General features: G+C 46.9%; 1 protein-coding gene across 2 annotated transcripts in view; it reads left to right on the top strand.

Moving 5' to 3' along the window:
• Positions 1 to 724: 724 nt before the first annotated feature.
• LOC146080243 (uncharacterized) overlaps positions 725 to 22,295 on the top strand; it is a 332,057-nt gene continuing 310,486 nt past the window's right edge. For both annotated transcript variants that reach the window (XM_083187285.1, XM_083187284.1), the window contains exons 1-3: positions 725 to 834; positions 2,973 to 3,055; positions 11,462 to 11,641. In XM_083187285.1, the coding sequence (XP_083043411.1) occupies positions 2,999 to 3,055; positions 11,462 to 11,641 (237 nt within the window). In that variant the 5' untranslated portion in view covers positions 725 to 834; positions 2,973 to 2,998. The remainder of the gene's footprint in view (positions 835 to 2,972; positions 3,056 to 11,461; positions 11,642 to 22,295) is intronic.

Below are 22,295 nucleotides of genomic sequence, written 5' to 3'. Positions count from 1 at the left end.
TGCCTGTGAAGCGGGTGTCGGGGGCAGGCTACCCCCCCTCTTCCCCTACAGGGACGCCGCAGATATAAGACACCAGACAGGTGTCTTAGGTCTGCGCGCGCTAAAGAAATAATTTGACGGTCGGCAACCATCAATTGATTTCGCCCCCGCACACAAGGCTGCGGATGGATGTTTATGCTAAACACCTATTCGCATGCGTGCAGGGAAATCGGCATGCAGGGGTGGGAGTTCATGCAGGTGGCGTTTAGATGACCCGCATAGCTGCTAATTTTGCGGGTCTACCAGAATGACCTCCCAAGACCAGTAACTAGTTCTACATTGATATACTGGATGATCTCCTTTGCCTTATGCCTGTTGCATGCCTTCACATTATATACTGTAGATCTGCAGACATCTACGCTAGGGCTATATATCATGCAGCATGTGCACTTCATACACATCCAGCTGTGAATAGCTGCCCTGATATCCACTAGCCCTATTTACAGATGCATTACCTTCAGTTGCTTCCTTCCCAGTAACATATGAATGGATGAGGTAACTTCTCAGGGCTCCTCCCCCCTAACTGCTCTCATCAGTTTCCCAAACAAAGAGCAGACTTGTTGCATTGTATCAAGTACAAAGCTCCCAACCGACACAACAGTGCCTGCAGCCAGTTACAGGTCTCCTTTACTTTGTATAGAGGTGGGGGCATACGGTGCTGTGCACCTATTGGAGGGTTGCACAATTCACTAAGCATCAGAAGGGGGTGTGCAGTGTTATAGAGTGTTGTGCTGTGTAACCAACACAGCTGCATTCCTTCCTTACACGGAGAATCCTGCTCTGTACACCTGCAAGGTAACAGTCACAATGTCATACAATATATATATTATATAACATATGTATATCCTCTCTATAAACTCACTAGTGTCCACCACAGTCTGGCTGTACATTTAGCCTTAAGGAGATCAGCAACCTAGGTGTCTTTATGGTTCTTATGGAACTACAAGTCACAGGAGTCGTGCTCTGACTTCTAGTTCCACAACAGCTGCCTGAAGCATTCATGGGTCTTCAACCTGTGGCCCTCCAGATGTTGTAAAACTACATGTTCCAACATGCATTGCCACATTTTTTCCTATAAGAGCATGCCAAAACTGTCAGGGCATGCTGGGACATGTAGTTCCACAACATCTGGAGGGCCACAGGTTGAAGACCTGTGCTTATATGTTGCCTAATGTTTGGAGATCGGTATGTGCCACAATAGATGTGTAGTTAGAAAACTATAGGTAAGAGATGTCAGGACACCCCTATGATAAGGATGTACCATTGTAAATGCTGCCCAGTCTAATGCAATTCATAATATAAAAATGTTTCATTACTTGGAATAGAAGGTTAAATAATGTGATAACAGATATCCTGATTTATCTGATCTGTGCTACGATGGCCAATCTGTGGCCATCAGATTGTAACTAGTCTAGCCAATCAGATTCAGCCTGACTGATGCTTTTTTTATGAATAATGATTTATTTTGTAATCCATGAATTAGTGGATTTTTTTGTTGTTGATAGCCATAATAACAGCCCTGTCCATCCGTAGCATGGCGTTATACACCATGTCACCAATCCTATATGTGCCATATGAAGCAACTAAGGGGCCGATTCAGGCCGGTATGTTACTGGCTGACTTCTGCCCCATCCCTGATGTTTGGGGTTTGCACGAATATGCGCAGGTGCAAACACTGGGAGCGAACGGCTTCAGCGAATTTCACACTCGCCGAGCCGTTCTTTCAGCGAGGGGAGGGAAGGGGGCGGCCAGGCAGCCCCATAAAATGCTGAGCGTCCCCCACACATGCAGGCGTGGCAGTTGATGTCAGCCCCCCCCCCAATTTGGAGGAAACGTGCAAATGATAAGTCAATCCAGGCTGACATTTCATTACCAACTTCAGAAAAATAATTTGTGACCATTGAACAATTTTTCAGTCATCCGGCCGCATGCGAGGGGATCTGTTCGCATACACATCCCCGTGCATGCAATTACACGCAGCCTAGCAAACAGGTCTGAATCAGGCCCTTAGACTTTTCACCATGGGCAGCACTTCTCCCTGCCCACCCCTCCCCCCACCCTCCAAGAGTGGGCAAGTCTTCCTGATGGTCGACACCCACCCTCCCCATGCCCACCCCCCTGCCATCAGAGGGGTCCAATGGTTTGTGACACGGCATATGGAGCCGATATATCAACATTATGAACATGTGAACATGGTAAGAATGTACACATGTTGCCTGTCGATAGTTTGGACCATGTCGACACAGTGTTTTGACATTATGATTGTCAACATGCTTAACGTTGGCCTTGTGACCGTGATCGGCATAGTCTGTACCTTAACCTGGCATGTGTAGTGAACGGCTTCGTCTCAATTTCTTCGTCTCTGGAAAGTTATTTTGCACGGTCGGATACATGAGGGATTCCTCCAGATTAGCGCATTTATCGCAGTATGACAGCGGTGTACGGAGAGCAGTGTCTCGCAAGATGCACCATTTGGGAATGAGATCCTCCAAAGCTGAAATCGTGGCACTGTTGGCGACATCGTGTGCCTGGCCGTGGCAAGTCCTTGATGCTTTCGCGTTTTGCCTCATGACACTGACACCATCAGAATATGGTGCATAGAGATACTGCTCTCCGTACACCGTGATCACTTTCTGAAGCATACTCGCCTTCTGCGCGTAGAAATTGGATAACCATCTATCGGCAAACACATCGGCAAACACATTAAACCACTGCGATTAGATACAACGCCGCTACAGCAAAAATGTCTTAGTCATTTGGGCACACCCATCTGGACATCTTTTATAACTTGAAGACATTTTCAAAAATTATAATAAATGACATCTTCGACTTTAAAATTAATTTAACATATAGAGGAAAAGTTCTATGTTCCCTATTCTTATTTATTTATACATTTTTTTTATTAATTAATTAATCAACCTTTATTTCCGCAGTACCATCATCCCCCCCATTGTGCTTTATGATTGGGAGCCAACACAATAACAAAACAAGCCAGGCATTGACAAACAGACCAGAGGTGAAAACATTTGTACAGCTGTAACCCTGCATAAACATATTCGTAGAGTTTTTGTAGCATGTGTCATAATGGAATACAGGGTTTTTGTATCATACTGTATGTAAAATAGCATTAACTCTACGCATGCTGGATGACCATACCCTAATGTTACCTTATGGCCCCTAACTTAGTATGTTGTACTCACACAGAGGGCAATGTGTCAAACATTCTAAAGATAAAAAGGGTACTCTTTACCTAGCACGGCGCCCACGATTTTGATCGTGGTCATCGCAGGTAAAAAAATCGCGGGCATTGAATGCACTAAAAAATCGGGTGCGATGCGACCGACGCGATGCCCGCTATTTCCCATAGGGAACAATGTTCAATGCCTCAATTGACCCGTTTTTCCATAGGAAACAATGTTAAATGGCCCACAGAGGCCAAATAGGCACCCTGAAGTGTGAAATGGCCCCCACAATTGTTAACACCACCCCACGATCAACGTGAACCCGAAGCGTGGCGAGCGCAGCGAGCCCGCGAGGGGCAGCGGTACGTGTCCTACGACCTTTTCATACCCCCACTATCCACGTCGGCGTGGAGTTGAGAATGGAATAGTGTGGCGAGCACAGCGAGCCACCGAGCCCGAAGCGTGGCGAGCGCAGCGAGGGGACGCGGATACCTTCACAGGTAAACGCGTCCCTTTGCGGGCTTCACAGGTATCCACGTCCCCTCGCGGGGCTCGCTGCGCTCGCCACGCTTCGGGCTCGGTGGCTCGCTGCGCTCGCCACACTATTCTATTCTCAACTCCACGCCGACGTGGATAGTGGGGGTATGAAAAGGTCGTAGGACGCGTACCGCCGCCCCTCGCGGGCTCGCTGCGCTCGCCACGCTTCGGGTTGACGTTGATCGTGGGGTGGCGTTAACAATTGTGGGGGCCATTTCACACTTCAGGGTGCCTATTTGGCCTCTGTGGGCCATTTAACATTGTTTCCTATGGAAAAATCGGGTCAATTGAGGCATTGAACAGGAAAATCGGGTCAATTGAGACATTTAACATTGTTCCCTATGGGAAATCGCGGGCATCGCGTCGGTCGCATCGCACCCGATTTTTTAGTGCATTCAATGCCCGTGATGGCCGCGATAGGCGCCCTTCTAGGTAAAGAGTACCATAAAAAGTTCCCCAGAGCAACGAATCAGCTTCTAGTTCTCATTTATCTAGTACCTTCTAGAAAATGAGTTAGAAGGTTATTGGTTGCTATGGGCATACAGTATAATCCATTTCTTCCTCTTTAGAAGGTTTGATACATATCCCCTATAGGATTGTGCTGCCAGTTTTCTCATAAAGGGCCGAATGTATTGAATGCCTTTTTCGTACGTTTGGTAACAGTTTGCATATGCACCAAGCGCATCACTCAACGCATGTGCAAACGGACATCCATTTCCTAAATTCGAAATTCTCCATACTGCAAAGGACAGGGGGGGTCTGTCCTTTGCTTAAATGCAGTGCCATAACTAGGGGTCTACCAGTGGTGCAGTGGTGCATTGCCCACAGCTCATTAGTGGGCGCACCACCTGCATGGCCTGGCTGTTGTCCACTGCCTCTGCTTCCCACTCATTGCCAGCGATGCTCCCCGCCCAGGCCCACCACTAGGAATTGCGGGGCCCAAGACTGACCTTCAGTCCGGGCCCCCCCAGTACGATTACGTCCGCCCCCCCCCCCCCCCCAGTACCATTACGGCCACCCCCGTCATCGTCCCCATCCCCACCGAGTACCATTACTTACCTAGCTGCGGCGATGCATTTCTTCGCCGGCGCACACTGCACAGTGCAGCCTGCAGAGCACCGAGCCCCTCTGAGGCTCCGCGCTCTGCAGGTTGCACTGTGTATTGTGCAAGCCTGGCTGGGAGGCCGCAGGAGTGGGGGGGTGTCACCAGGCCGCTGTCACTGTGGGCAGCTGCCTGGGCCCCTCCAGAGGCCAGGGTCTGGGACAGCTGTACCCACAGCACCCCCCTGTCGGCGGCCCTGTCCCCACCCGCTGCTGAACAAACTAAACCGTGTTCCTCTCTCCCCTTGCGCTGTCAGTCAGTGAGCGGTACAGAGCACCAAAATGTCTAGTTACGGCACTGCCGAAATGTTCATGCATATGGCATCAGTAAACACTGACATGTACAGTATGTCACCCATGGTGGGATGCCTCACATTCACAAAGCAATGATTAGTACATCCTGCCACACACTTTGCCGCGCAGAATTTCCCAATCACCGCCATTACAGGTATTAAGGATATACATACTTCCTTAAAACCTGTGAATTTTACCCTTAAAACCTGGAAAGTACTGTAATGGCAGAGTTTGGAAAACTGCATTATTATATAAAGAGCTGGTAAGACCTCATGGGTTGGGATCATTGGGTGGACAGCATGTTGGTCGACAAACATTAAGTCGACACCATTAAGTCGACATGCAGGAAGGGCTACATGACTGAAGGTCGACATGGGTAAGGTCGACATGGTCATTAGGTCAACACAAGCATTAGGTCAACACGGGGAAGGTCGACAGTCAAAAAGTCAACATGGTTTTTTTTCCGACCAAGTCAACATGGACACTGAAACCTAGCACCGGTCAACTCGCATGGCTCGCTGTGCTTTGGGCATTTTATTCTCCCGTCACGCTCCAGTGGATGGTAGGGCATTAAATACCGTCTGTCGGCACATTTCGGCTCAAATTAAAAAAAAAACCATGTTGACCTTCCCCATGTCGACCTAATGACCCCGTCTACCTAACCCATGTCAACCTTCCTGCATGTTGACCTTATGGTGTCGACCTAAATGCTTGTAGACCTAGTGACCATATCCAAACCTCATCTACATTTTATTAACCATCTACAATAAATTCACATTTGATAGATCCGAGGCATCAGTAATATTGCCAAATATCTGTCATCCATGGCCAATGTTGGTCTTTGATAACACAGTTAGATCTCTCTTCTGTCATCCATACACTTTATTAAGTCTTTATCTTCTATAGTACATTGCTGTAATTCACATAGGTTTTGGGAAATATTTACCTTCAATAATGCTTTCTAACCTCTGAGATTTCCATTACAATAATACAAATTCCATGTGTCTTATTATCTTAGCTTAAACCATGTTATTTTATTCCTTTCAGTCAGTAGCCTGTAAATTAGGCACTCTTCTTCTTCAGCTGGCGTAATTACATTTTAAAGATAAACAGTGGCTTTTTAAAATTCTGACATTTGTAATGTAGTGCACTGTTTAAACTTCACAGAAAGAAGAAGACTATTACTAGGGTGGGTTAGTAATGATATTACTTTGGGTGATTTTTTTTTTCATATTATTAGTCATTTTATAGGTACAACAATTCTGTTTGATGAAAATAATGACGCATTGTATGATAACAGTTACAGGGGCGGATTGGGTTAGAAAACCAGGCCGGGAAATTTTTTGGAACTAGCCCTAATAGGGGACGGGGTCTACTGAGAGGCGGGGTCTGCTGACAGGGAAGGATGTTCTCTTCTCAAAACAAGAGCTTTATCAAAAGGGTAACTTTGTTTTCCTGGAATCCTAAGGTGTATATATATGGGCACCACCATGTAGGGTGCATAAGTGCGGCACTCCGGTCTCATTGAAGTGTGTAAATGAAGACTTAAATCATGGTGCATCAAAACCACGATTTGAGTCTTTATTTACACACCTCCTATGAGACCCGAGTGCTGCAGTTCGTGGACATATATATGTGTATACTGTATATATATTTTATCTGCAAATAATTTTTGGAGTGCTACGCCTTCATCATCTACATGCTCATGCATCTTTATGAAGGGTCAGTCACAAATTCCAGCTGCCCTCCACTGCGCTGACACACTGCTCTCAGCAGAGGAATTTAGCGGCAAGTCAGAGCGGTGGGGGAAGCTGGAAGATAATATATTCCTCAGCAGCATGTCTGCATGGAAGGAAAAGAAGCTTAGCGGGAACACTACCTGTAATGCCAATTACACATTGTCACACACTGCAGTACCCATTACACATTATGCCGCACACTGTAGTTCCAATTACACATTATGCCACACAACGTAATGCCCATTACATATTGTAGCACATCGTAATGCCTATTACACATTGCCGCACACCGTATTGTCCATTACTGGTTGGAGCCCCTCAGCAGCCAAGGAGTTGAGCACACACCACACAGAGCCATGGTGGTGGGCAGTGAGTGGCCATGCACTGCTCCCCCCCAAGAACCAGCACCCTAGGCTGCAGCCTGATCAGCCTGTTGGTTTTGTCAGGCTCTGGCCCCCTCCCTGTACTTTAATTGTTATATATCAGCCCCCTCCCCTGTAGTTGTACTAATATTAACATCCCCCTGGCCTCTAATTAAATTTTTTGCACCCCGCTCCCCTTATATATACTCATACCTTTGGCTGGCATATGCTGCTCCTGACTCCTCACTGCAGAGCAAGATTAAGGCTCTGGAGGGCCCGGGTACTTAAGACAGGCGGGGGCCCTAAGGTAATGTAACATCAATTTAGATAATCCCTCCTTCCCTGCACCTTCCCTTCTGTCTGTCACCCCTGCATCTCTCACTCCCTCCACCTCTCCATTCCCATCACCCTTTCATCTTTCACTCCCTTTACCTCTCCAACCCCTTCACCCCTGCATCTCCCACACCCTCCACCTCTCCATCCCTGTCACCCCTGCATCTCTCACTCCCTCCACCTCTATATCCCCATCACCCCTACTTCCACTGTCTGTCCCCAAAATACATATCCCATAACCCCCCCCCATTGCACCCGGGTGGTGACCTTCTTTATCTGTGTTTTCTGTCCCCTTCTGCTAGCTGACCAGCACATCGAGGGAGCCAGGCGGGATGAGGTTATTGTAGGTGTGGCGGCTGGCTCTGGTCTCCTTCCTGCTGCCGCTTGACACTGCCAGGGCCAGTGCTAGGGTGGTTGGCGCACTCCTGCAAACTATACATTGTGTGCCCTCCTACAAACACGCACACTAAATTGGTGCTACCCTGCACCCCACTCCCCACACACACTACACAACAATCCCAACCCGGCACCCACTACCCTTCACTCCGAGATGGGTCGGCCATGAGTGAGTCGATTATTTTTGAATGGATCACTTAAAAGAGACAGTGAGCCACTGCTCCCTAAAAGGTGAATGGTCATTCTTTTAGTTATGTTTTCGTTTTCATACAATGCATTTGCCTGAGCACAGCAATGCCACACATCGTACTGTACTGACTGACTCCGGGCTGTAGTTCATCCAGCTCTGCAGAGTGCAATCCACACCAGATGTACTAAGCTTCAAAAGTCATAAAATAGAGTGATAAACCACCAACCAATCAGCTCATACCTGCCATATCACAGACTGTGTTTGAAAAATGTCAGGCAGGAGCTGATTGGCTGGCTGTTTATCACTCTCCATTTGATCACTTTTGAAGCTTGGTGCATCTGGTTCCATGTGTGAGATCAGCACTGCCACCTGTGGCAGCTGGGACGTACTAACTCTGGAGACGGAGCTGCTGAGTGCTGCTGCTGAAGAACATTTAGGAGTGGGTTGGTACTTTATCACCCTCCACTTTATCACTCTTCAAGGCTTAGTACATCTCGTCCTATATCTCTGACATCTTAGTAAGGATGCAGTCAATTTACAGACAGTCAAAATACCGTCACCTATTGGCAGACAGTCAAAATACCAACACGTACCTACATACCTACATTCATTATGGTGATATGGTCAAAATGCCGACATTTAAAACTTTGACGTGAGTTTTTCATGCTTTTTTGTATGAAACTGACTTGGTCTTACTTCACAATTCAATTGGGCACAGAGTTAGATTATAGTAAACCGTGCCCAAAGCATGGCAAGCTCAGAGATCCATGCGAGGGGATGCAGTAGACTTAAATTATGGCCACAGTGGCGGAACTGCCGGAGGCAATGGAGTCGCCTGCCGCTGGGCGCCTGGCCCGAAGGGGGCATTTCTCCATTGTCTCTGGAGTCCGGCTTCTGTGTGTTACTGCTAGCTGGTGAGTAAAATTGTGGGTCAGAGCGGAGCTTCATCACCTTTCAGTGTGGCTCCCGCTCCGTAACCCAGACTATTGGGGCTCTAGTGACAGGCAGCAGGTCGTGGGTGTGACGTGTCATATATCCGCGACCTTATTAGAGGGGCAGAGTGCTTAGCATTATTGCATGCAGCACTGCGTGTACTGACACCGTCTCCCGACGCCGCGGCCGCAGAGCTCTCTGGATTTTCAGTTTCACTTCCACCCTCCACTGTCTGCCGTCAGCACCTCCCAGTCCCGGAGCCTATCATTTCCCCGAGTATATCTAGTTGCCTGTGCCTGTCTATATACAGTAGCAGCCTGCGGATGCGGCTGTTCAGAGGAGGAGACGGAGACAAGCAGGAGGCAGGGACAGTTGTGATTCACACGGTCCCGATTCATTAAGAGGCAGTCTATAACCAGCGAATCACTCTTACCAGGTCCTATGGATGCAGGGAGCCTGTGTCCCAGGTAGGAGACTTGTGGTAAACTGTTAGTTGGCATAATCCCAGTTTCCCAGCCCCAGTGTTCAATGTAGCTAACCTGTACCTAGATTCCTCCACTAATGAGCACCCTGGTACTGGATGCAGTGTGGCTTGGTGCGGTGCATCCTGGTGCTGGATGTGGTGAACCCTGGCGCTGGGTAAGACTGGCGCTGGTGAGTCCTGGCGCTAGGTACATTGTGTTCAGGAGCTTGTGCATCAGTCAGAGGAGCTGGGTGCTGGTTGCCCTGGGTGCGGTAGACCTTGGCACTAGGTATAGTGCGGTCTGGCACTGGGTGCAGTGAATCCTGGCGCTAGGTACATTGCACCCAGGAGCTGGTTGCGGTGAATCCCGGCGCTCGGTGCAGTTTGCCCAGGAGCTGGGTGCAGTGCACCCTGGTGCTGGGTGTGGTAGGTCCTGGTGCTAGGTGCTGTAGATTCTGTAGATCCTGTATCAAACTCGATTAGTAAAGTATTAGTTTGTCGCAGGACCACCATTGCACCATGTGTATGCCCATCTGTGACCCCGTGCATATGCCCCTCTGTCCCTCCATGTGTGTGTGCTATTGTCCCTCTCTGACCATGTGCATGTTCTTCTGTCACTACATCTGTATGTCCCTTTGTCACCCATATATATATATGCACCACTGTACCCTATGTATGCCTCACTACTATCATCTCGTTTATATGTGCAACTGTCACTCTTTGTGACACAAAAGGAGGTGTGGCTCACAGGGACAGCATATCTGTGAGAGCGCATTTTCTTGAAGGGCATTTGCTACTGCTGCTAACCAGGTGTGACAGATGTGTATGTATTTTTTTAGAGTGCATTTTAAATGAGAGGAGTTTATTGTCACAAGGCACCAAAATGTCTAATTACAGCTTTGTGAATCAGGACTGCTATAGGTGAGGCAGCGGCAGGTTTAGCTAGCTGCTGCTGTGATCTTTACCACTGGATGAAGGATCAAAGGCGGAACTAGCACCTGTGCTAGGGCATATAATTCATTAGGGAAGCCTCTGTAGATGCCCATAGGCTACTCCAACATTTCAGTTTATTAAAGCCTTGACCAGGGTATATACTGTATATAAAAAATGGGGGGGGGGGGCACCAACATTTTCATGCCTCCGGGCGCCTATGACGAACTTACGCCACTGTATGGCCATGTTGACCTATGTCGACATAGACCTCCCCAATATAAGTCGACTTTTTGAAATGTCAATATTTTGAATGTCAGCTTTTTGACCATGTCGGCATAATGTATGTCGCCTTTTGAACATGTCGGCGTTTGCCAGTGCTTGTCGGTATTTTGACCGTCGGTATTTTGAATCTCGAGAAATCATACTGAACTCCTCTGGCAGTACCCTAACGGTAAATCTTGCACCCATACTAAATAACACAGCAATACTCTGGTTACATATGTTTTCAATGGATTGGCTGCAATTATTGCATTCATAAATAGGCCTCAGATCCCTTTAAGTAGATCGAAACTTTAGTCTTTGTAAAAAGCATCTTAGACCAAACAAAGTGAAGCAAAATGTGCGCATTGGTAAACACAAATGTGGAAAACAGCAACAAGACATGCTGGCGAGATTAAGCAAGTGGTTATTGTTTGTAATTAATCTGAAACAGAAGCGATGACCGCATATTTCTGCTACATTTTCGGCAAGCACACAGACACCCATCCATTACAGTTGAACTGTATTTGTCCACTTTCTGATTCACGTCGCATGATTCCCATTTGCCGTAACTATTCCCATTTTGTCAGACACATGGCTTTGCTAGACTCTCCGTACCACAAACTAATTATGATGCTTTTTAAAAAACATCTGTTTATAGCATATTTCACTTCAATGTATCTGACATCAATCTGTTACAGCTTAGCAGCAGTGACATTAAGATGAATGAGCTAAACATGGAAGTTGGAATCCTGAAATCTGAATTGCATAAAAAGACCAGGGAGATGCAGGCACTGGAAGCTCACGTACAACAGCAGAAGGAAAGCCTGGACAAGGCAAGTGATAAACTCAAGGACACAAAGAGGGCCGCTGCAAGCAAGGTAATCAGAATTGGCCCACTGAGCGGGATTATTTGTTGCAATGCTGTCTTCTAATGTACAACTGAGTCCCCACATGAACCTGGTCTCCTGGGGAACAATCAGCCAGAACACATTCCAAACATTTAGCAATTTAAGAAGTTAGGGCTCTAAAATTGACTGCATTAGCCATGGTTACAGGTTGTCCCCATTTAGCGTTGGCTCCATTGTGATCCAAGGTATTAATGTAATATCAGCTGCATATGTTTTGTGGACTGTTATTCAGGAAGAAATTTCAGTAAGTGGAGTTGAAAATGTGTCGGCATCGGAACCAAGATACTCTGACATTTTGGAATGTCTGGGGGATTTTATAGTAAAATATGTTCTTTTTACAGATGAGAAGTGGTAACTGTGTGAAACCTTGTCTACTTAGACCAGGGTTGAGCCATACACGGCCCACCAGCTGTTGTTAAACTACACATCCCAGCATGCCTTGCCAAAGTTTTAACATGCTCTGATAAAAAAAATTGTGGCAAGGCATATTGGGATGTGTATTCCTACAAGAGTGTTGAATGTTTAGTTCAGGAACAAAGGTTTTATGAAGTGACCTGTTACCTGTATGAATTCAGTACATACAAAAGCAGTAATCAGCTCACTCTACTGATCACATACCCTCCAACATGACCCATTGCATTCGGTACACAATGCTCTGCTCCTGGGCTTCCCTGGTAATCTATGATTGCCAGCACCTGAGGTGAAACACCCTTCTTGGTAATCCTACATTGCCAGGGAAGTCCAGGAGCAGAGCACTGTGTACCGAATGCAATGGGTCATGTTGGAGGGTATGTGATCAGGTGCTCACAACTATTAATAACTGGACACACCATAAGAAAGATTTGCATAAACTCAAATCCTTCAGCAGTGTCTTCCACTCTATCTTCTCATCACTGACAGATTTATCTTCTCCATCTACAGTAAATACAACTCTTACTTCTGCAATGCAACATTGAAATGCTTAGCTATCAAGAGCAGATGGTTGAATTATGTAGACTGCACGGCCTCGATTGTGGCGCAAATATACAGTATTAAAATCCATTTAGACCTTGAAAGTTTCTGAATCCAGTCATTTTGTGTCTGGCCTCAGGAGGTTTTGCAGATTAATAATGTATGGGGCCCAGAATTACAATGGGCAATCAGCACAGATGATCCTGGACACAAACTGCTTCTTATTCATAGTCCGTTATCGGATCTAATTTAGATTTGTTCCTAATTCCGATGGTTTCTATATACATTCAATGGAGTGGGGTCTGCGCAGACTCAAGATACGTACTTTGCAGTTCGCATGTCCTTAGATGCAGCACTCAGATCACAAATGCATGCGCGAGAGTTCTATGGCCTACAGATGCCACCTGCTGCATTTGACTTTTTTTTAAACGGAACTGCACAGCCGCTTCCTTGCTGCTGTGCAATCCCATACAAACATAAATTAGGCCCTCTGTTCATTGTATTGTGAACCCCCCCAACCCCCCCCCCCAAAAAAAAAAAAAAAACTAAAATTTTCATTTTGACCTTTGTAAGCTTCTTGCAGTCAACAGGGTCAGAGTCAGAGGTGCACAAATGTAATGTTGCTGATTAAGGGTTCCAGCTGCAATAGGCTAATACAGAAGAGGCTGCCACCCCTTCCCCCACTTCCCGCAGTCTAACCCTATCTGTCCCTCCCCACAGCCTATTCCTAAATCCCCCCACTAGTGCCTAAAACTAACCCCCCCAGCCTGACCCTATCCCGCCTGCATACTCACCGGTTGTCTGTAGTCCGGCATCCTACTCCTTTTGGAGATCCAGTGCCAGTCTTCTAAAGGCAGTTGAGTTGCCGGTGTTGGTAGACTGAACACTGGCTGCCGGGATGTTGACTGCATCCCCTATATGCATCATGTGTGCATCATCTTTTTAATTTTTTTTACTTTGTCTATTACAATGTGAGCACTTGCCAGGCCATCCTTATAATAGAAGCTTCAATAAAACACACACACATACAAAAGTCCCCACTCTAGCACTCTCCCCATCAGTCCTCTCACCAGTTGCTCCCCACACTGACGCCACTGCTACCTCTCCTGGACACTAGCAGAGGAGAAAGAAGACCAGCTTCTTAATTTCTTTACTGCGTGGGTCCCAGAAATCCAGGGTGTGAGGGCTGTACGTACTGCTGGCTAACCCTGCCTCCCCACTCACTCGTGGAATCAGCATGCAGGAGCCGAGGTGCTGGGGATGTTAGGGGGTGGGCACACTGCTGGCAAACCTACCTCTTCTTTTTCCGATCCTCTACTACAAGTGGCTAGAGCTCAGTTATGGAAGTGCAATGGAGAAAGGTGGCCCCTTCACTGATAGAGCCTGGTGGCGGCGATTCCATTGTCTCCAGTACTTCTGCCACTGGCTGGCGCTGCGCCCCTTAGGACCAAGCAGAATAGCCTAGTGGTTGAACAGGCCCTGTGTGCTGCCTCAAACTCAACCTAATCAAATTAGCATTAAACTCTGATCCTGCCCAAATGGCAGATTAAAAGGTATAAAGTATTTCTGATACTTTCGATCAAGTGTTCTTTTATCATTTATATGTTGCACAGATATATTTTTGTATTTATTTTACTTTTACTGAATAGACCCTTTGTCATGATCAAGACCCTACTGCTTTAGTCCATTTTAGGACCATCTAAAGTTATAGGCACACTGTGCTGCTGTCCAGAGTCCCATAATTCTATAATTCTAGGGGCCTTTGAGCAGTGATGAGTGGTCACACAATTAGAGAGGCCAGGCAGCATGTTTTACCTGCCTACCAGCCTGCAGCCCTACAGTGAATGCTTGTCAGCATGCTTATTGGTGGTTGGCTAGAGCTATCCACCAATCAGATTGTTGACAACTATTCACTGAATGAAAACATGTAGATCGATGGCAAGAAAAAGATAAAATTTTCTTAAATTGGTTTCATGTGAATGGGTGGTTCGGGGCCCCAGTGAATAGCTTTGCCAAGGGCCTACAATGCTATTAAGACTAGGGATGTGCATCGGCCAATTTTCGCATTTTGGGTTTTGGGTTCTGATTACCTTCAGGTTTTGGGTTCTAATGAGCTTTGCCAAAACACCCCCTAAACGTTTTGGGTTCTGATTTTTTTTTTTTTGCTCCTACGCTATTAATAACCTCAATGACATTAATTTCCACTCATTTCCAGTCTATTCTGAACACCTCACACCTCACAATATTGTTTTTAGGGCAAAAGGTTGCACCAAGGTAGCTGGATAACTATGCTAAGCCACACAAGTGTGCGGCACAAACACGTGGCTCATGTAAGAGTGGCACTGCAGCGGTAGATACTGCAGTACTAGGCATCAGACAGGTAGATACGGAAGTACTAGGCACCAGACAGGTAGATACGGCAGTACTAGGCACCAGACAGGTAGATGCGGCAGTACTAGGCACCAGACGGTAGATACGGCAGTACTAGGCACCAGACGGTAGAAACGGCAGTACTAGGCACCAGACAGGTAGATACGGCAGTACTAGGCAGTGGGCACCAGACAGGTACATACGGCAGTACTAGGCACCAGACAGGTACATACGGCAGTACTAGGCACCCAGGGGCGGATCCAGGATAAAATGACAGGGGGGCACCATGATAAAAGAGGGTTTAGGTGGGGGAGGGCCAGTGTTAATGGTGCCAGTGTACATGCTAAGAGAGCGGCAGAGAGAGGGTGGCAATGGGATTAAAAATAGGCCCTGGCATTTAAAGTATGCAGGCCCACCATGGCAACAAATGTGAAGGATGTAGTTGTGCACTCTGGAAAAGGCGCGCTCTGGAAAAGGGGGTGTGGCCACTCAACAGGGGGCATGTCCATGAGTATAGTGTACAACACCATATACAAGTTCTACACATTATGCAACAAAATACTAGACCCCATTATACTTGCCCCTTACACATGATGCCAAATGGAATGAATGAGCCAAAATTCAAACAATGCCACATGGATTGTGTCAAAATTCACATAATGCCACACGGATTGAGCCAAAATTTACATAATAACACACGGATTGAGCCAAAATTCACATAATGCCAAATGGATTGAGCCAAAATTCACATAATGCCAAATGGATTGAGCCAAAATTCACATAATGCCACATGGATTGTGTCAAAATTCACATAATGCCACACGGATTGAGCCAAATTCATAAGATGACATATGGATTGAGCCAAAATTCACATAATGCCACATGGATTGAGCCAAAATTCACATAATGCCACACGGATTGAGACAAAATTCACATAATGCCACATGGATTGAGCCAGAATTCACATAATGCCACACAGATTAAGACAAAATTCACAATACGCTTCATAAACAGGGACATTGTCCACCAAAGGCGCGCATTAAACATTTACACCATAATGTCCATTGCACGTTAAGTTACACGGCATGATGTCCATTATGTATTATGCCAAACACCATAATGCCTATTAAAAATTATGCTACATACAGTAAGCATATGTGAATCTAGGGGGTGGTCCGGGGGTGCACAGGACCTGCTAATTCTGACCCGCACCCAGTTCAACAGCTGCCAGTTCCCCCTTCTGCATCACTGAAGCTCAAGGTTGATGTCAGTCAAACCCAAATCGCCGGGCCTTCAATCTGATACCAGGCTGGATCCATATGGGTTAATTGGTTCCAGGGATATTGAGGTTAAACCGTTTTTTTTTTTTTCTTAAATGTCATTTCATGACTGTTTATGTTCTTTGAGGGCAGATTTCTCTGGAACCAAACAGCCCAGTTTCACGGGACCAAAAATCATTCGAAGCCAACTCAAAAGTTCTTCAATATGATACTGGTCTCATGTAAATGGGTCAGTTGGTTCCGAAGATAAAGCTTGTTGGTTAAAGGTGTGTAGGGAGAGGGGAGGGTTTGTCTCTCCCCCTCACACCAGAAAATGCAGGGACTAGGTTGGTGTATAAGGGGTCAGCCTGGGAATGTCCCTGCATGATCCTGGTACCACATTCCCGGGTAAATTCCTGCATTTTCTGTTGTGAAAGGGGTATTATTTCAAACAGCCGTGACCTGCAGTGCTCTGAATACAGCCGGGCAGACCCCTGCTCTCTGCCCAGCTGTCAATGACTGTCACCCCTGCAGCTTCCACTCCAATTCTTCTCCCCGCTTTCACCTCAGCCCGCCCCCCTTTAATCATGTGGTGCCGGCGCCCGGTGTGCTCCCCCGACGTCACACACAACAGCGCGCATAATATTTCAAATGTCCACTCGGCTAGAGGGGACACCAGGAGGGGAGTGGGAGTGTGCTATGCGCTGCGCTCTGCTCCTCTCCCCATAGAAGCAGCTGCACCGCTCTGCATCTCTCCCTGCAGCAGCGAAGGCTCATATGAAATTTACAGTAAGTGGCACTTTTGGGGGCATTGCTTAAGGGACGCTACAAGTGGCAGTATGTGGGGGCATTACGCATAATGTGTGGCTTAATATGTAAGGGCATTACGGTGTGCAGCATCATGTGTAAGCGGCATTATGTGTGCAGCATCATGTGTAATGGACATTATGTGTGCAGCAGCATGTGTAATGGGCACTATGGTGTGCGGCATCATGTGTAATGGGTACTGTGGTGTGTGGCATCATGTGTAATGGGTACTATGGTGCCATCACGCAAGAACCCCCTAGCAATGAGCACGTAGGTAAGCAGCACTTATGTGGCAAATATGTAATGGGCATTACGGTTTGTTATATAGTATGTAATGGGCATCATGATGTGTGGCACAATGTGTAATGGGCATTATGGTGTGTGGCCTAATGTGTAATTGGCATTACGGCGTGTGGCATTATGTGTAATGGGTATTACGGAGTTTGCTAAAATGTGTAATGGGCATTACCGTGTATGGTCTAAAGTGTAATACCACACCCCTTTTTGTGATGCCACGCCTCCTTTCCATGGGACCACGCCCCCTTTTCGCAGCGCGGCTACGCCACGCAAAGGTCCCCCTGCTGTTATGTCTAGTTCTGGGACCACCCATTACCATAATTCTAGATTCACCAGTCGACCTTCCTCATGTCGACCTTTATGCAAATTCGACCTTAAGTCATGTCGACCTTGGCCCATGTCGACCTTAAATCAGGTCGACCTTCCTGCCAGTCGACCTAGTGGGGTCGACCTAATGACTGTAGACCTAAGTTCATTGTGATAGATGTTCCGATTCCATAATTATATTGCAGTAGGTCGGTACTGGTTGGCAGGGCACCAGGAGCCTGGAATTTATTACAGCACTGCAGGACAGGTATTATATATTAATTAAATATAATAGCCTAGGTAGTAGGTACTACTAGGTAGGTAGGCAGTAGCACTGTCAGTGGCACCAGTGGACTGAGTAGGTACTGGCAGCCTCTATTCAGTGCAGGCACTAGCAGCACCAGTCGACTATATATATATATATATATATATATATATATATATATATAATATAATATTATACTATATACAGCACAGCACCAGAGGTAGGCCCCAGCACAGAGGATACAGTAGTACTACAAGTACACAGTAATACCCCTTTTACACCGCCGAAAAATCCGGGTCAGCGGCGGGTCAGACCCGGATCTTCGGCGGTGTAAATCCCTAACGCCGTGTCCCTTTACACAGGACTTCTACCCAGGTCCTGACCTGGGTAGAACACGGCTAGGACCTGGGTAGAGGGCGGTGTAAATGGGAACGCCGGGTCGGATGACCCGGATCCCATTTACATGAATGGGGAACGTCCAACCTGCGGACCGCAGCGTCCGCAGGTTGGACGGGTTGTCAGCCTGACACTGACAGCCGGCGCTGCTGTCTGCTATACCCTGCAGACAGCAGCGGCAGCGAGGGAGGGAGGTGAACGGATGCCTGTGTGCGGCATCCATTCACCTCCTGTGCGACGGCGGGGGGGGGGGGGTGCGCGCGGTGACTGGGGGCAGCCCAGCAGCTTACCTTAGTGCTGGGCTGCCCCCAGCACCGTTCCGGTCCGGCGGCGGCGGTGATTGGCGCTTGGAGATGACATCATCCTGTCATCTCCAAGCACTGGGAGGGGAGGGGAGGGGGGGGGTGCGGGCCAGGCTGTCCGCCTGGTGTAAATTGCACTAAACGCCGGGTCGCACCCGGCTTGAACCTGGGTCTAAAAAAGCCGGGTGCGACCCAGCGTTTTGGTGTAAAAGGGGTATAAGTTACACACAGCTGAATCAGTTCACTAGTTTACTTTACACTGCAGTAGTTACACAGCTGACTACCCTCCTTGCTAGGGTGATCCCACCCTAAGCAGAGAGGACAGAGTACACAGCAGCACTGAGGGAGCCCCAGCAGACAGCCCCAGTGACAACTTCAGATAAAGTTCAAGCCCCAGGAGCAGCGCCACCAACACACCCTCTCCCAACCCTCTCCTAGACTGGAGGGAAGATAGCGGGCGCGGGAGCCGCTATTTAAAGTATCGCGAGAATCCAGCGCCGGGCGATGGCGTTTTCACTGCCATTCAATCAGACGGGAAGCTCCGAGCGCCACTCGGATTGATGACGTTCGTGCGGACTCGGATCTCGGAAATCCGAACCCGCACATCCCTAATTAAGACAGCCCTGCGTCACATCACCCAAATTCAGCTTGGGCGCACTCGAAAATGAACAGGGAATCCGTGAACAGGAAGGGTACAAAGCCTACCTCTTTTTAGCACTGGTCTTGATTACTTCTCTTCGCTCGCATTTTTGAAGATATAAAGAATATTTTTCTTTCAAAGTCATACAAGCAATTTTCACTGCAGTGTTATTTCTTGGAATTACGGAAGTTTAGTTTAATTTGCAAGACTACAGTGCCTCTGAGTAATTTGGAGATGTGATACAAAACCTCTGTTGCATGTGATCTTTCCATGACCCCCCTCACCAAGAACTTTTTTTACACGCTGCCGCCGCTGAGAAGAGGGGAGCGATGAGTTTCTTCAATTTACAACAAATTAGATCTGCTCTTTGCTATGTCTTTTGAGTAGATAGTTACCATAATTGCACTTAAATTGGTTTCAGAAAAACAGATGTTACCTTATAAAATCATTTTCATTTGTCGGACTATAATTTAAAAAAAAAAAAACCCTTGATGTTCTTATTTTTCTTTGCTGATTCTCTGCTTCTGTGCAGAGGGAGAATAAAACTGACGGCATCACAACTCTGGGCTGCAATTGCTGCATTAACTAGATTAATATATATTTTTTATCTGGCAAAGCAAGACCTCTCTTGTATGCTTCGGAAGTATCGGCCCATGTGAAGCAAACAGAAGAAGGTGCTTGCATATTGCACTGCACATCAAAGAGAATTATTATAAGTGTATAATATAAATTCTCTTCTATACTCCTCTGGGTTGTTAAAATGTATCAAATCCCAATTGTTTTCTTCATAACTTCATGTTTTTAAATAGGGAAGATTGCATTTTAAGCAGCTATCTTTGGGAGGTTTCAGGTGTTTATTTAACCTTTCTCTGACCATTCTAACGGGCCCTACACACTCAGGGGCAGATTTATTAAGCTTGGAGAAGAGATAAACTGGAGATAAAGCAGAGAAAAGGTAAATGGAGATAAAGCACAGCCAATCAGCTGTGTTTGAAAAAGACAGTTGGGAGCTGATTGGCTGGTGCTTTATCTCCTTTTACCTTTTCTCCGCTTTATCTCCAGTTTATCTCTTCTCCAAGCTTAATAAATCTGCCCCATAGCGATGTGTGTAGTGCTTCCTAGCTATGCTACTGTAGGTTGGGCAGTGCTGTTGCTCAGCACACATAGCTGACAGCCAGGGGGTTCTGTGGGTACAGCTGTCCCTCTGGAAGTGCCAGGGCAGCTAATTTTGCCCACTGCAACTCATCCGAATCCGAACAAAGCAGGTCCGGAGTGCAGGCTTATTCAACCCAAGATGCGAGCGGCCAAATAAAATGCTGCACCGGCTTTTGAGCCAATCAGAGCTCGCCTACCGGCAGCCAATCAGTGCGGGGGCCCAGACCTGAAATGAGTCCCGGGCCCTGAAATTCCTGATGGCGGGCCTGCTGACAGCCCACACACAGCGCCAGCTGAGCGCTGTGTGCTGAGTGAGCTGATAGCACCAGTGTTCTCGCTGGTCACCAGTGGAGAACACTGGTGAGATTGATGGACAAGGCCCATTGCAGTGTGTGGCATATTGTGTCTGGGGCATTGCGGTATGTGGCATAATGTGTCAGGGGCATAACAGTGTGTGGCATAATGTGTAAAAGGCATTTTTCGATTAATATGCAGATTTAAAAAAAAAATTTTTGATAACTCTTCAGGTGGTTTATTTTGTCTCGAGTAGCTCACGCCCCCAAAAAGTTTGGAGACCACTTGCCTATACAATAGACCATCTACAGTGTTAAATCAGGGTTGCCGACCCTCCCGGAATTCCCGGGAGTCTCCCGAAAATCGGGTCCCCCTCCCGGCCCCCCGGAAGGGTGGGCAACCCTCCCGGAATCTGGGGGACCCCCCTGAACCCACCGAATCGCGGCATGTAAATGCCGCAATCCGCGGGTCTCAGAGGAGGGGGCAGAGCTAAAATGGCACAATCGCGTCATTTTAGCCCCGCCCCCTCCATGGATATCAGTAATTTCTACTATTTCCTGTAGTGGAGGCGGGGCTTAATGACGTCACCATCAAGCCCCGCCCCGATCGGGTAAGGAAAGTCTCCTCTCCGGGCTTCTCCCGGAGAGGAGCATTAAAAAGTCGGCAACCCTGTGTTAAATACTAATACTGTTTTGCATGCAGTATCCATTGTATAGACCAATGTTTACAGTAAACTCCAGTATCATTACTAGGTTGTTCTTCTTCTGCTCCCCCCAGATTCATGCTCCAGACTTGCTCCAATGTTTCGCAGAGTGGGAGTTTGTGAACTGCATTTGGAAACCCCCTCTAAAAATCCTGCATATGTCCCTAACAAATCACCCGATATTATTATTGTATAGGCATGTACCCAGAATAAGTGGACCATACTGGGTTGCATGTGGTTGTCATTGGAAATAAAAAGTGATTAATCTGGTTTTTATTTACTAGGAAATCAGATAATTTCAATATATATAATTGATGCAAACAAGGCAGCACAATATTTCTGAGAGGGGAGAGAGGAGTGCTGTATTTATATTGAGTATGTGTTTGCTTGTACGGTATGCTTTATGCAGTGTGTAGTGTGTGTGTGTGTGTGTATATATGAAAGTATGCAGTGTGTTTTGTATGTATCTATGCAGTGTGTTTTTTGTGTGTGTTATGTATGCTGTGTATGTATGTATGAAGTGTGTGTGTGTGTGTCTATGTATGTTGTGTGTGTGTGTGTGTGTGTGTGTGTATATACTGTATCTCTGTATGCACAGTGTGTTTATATATATATATATATATATATATATATATATATTTATTGCAGAGTTGGGTGATAAATGAGGGGGTAGGGGGGGAGGGGGACTAGAAATCAGTCCCAGGCTAGATATCAGTCCCGGGCCCCACAATTTCTAGTGGCAGCCCTGATCAGAGAATCCTTATTTTACTAATAGTTTCATTTCATTAGAAAAGCTTTGGAGATGCATTCCCATGGTTTACATAGTCATGGTTTAATGACCGCAGCATTGAGATGTGACCAGAGGTGAGCTAACCTAAG

Source organism: Crinia signifera, chromosome 5 (assembly GCF_055691185.1).
Source record: "Crinia signifera chromosome 5, ASM5569118v1, whole genome shotgun sequence".
NCBI lineage: Eukaryota > Metazoa > Chordata > Amphibia > Anura > Myobatrachidae > Crinia > Crinia signifera.
This window is presented reverse-complemented; position numbering and strand designations above follow the sequence as displayed.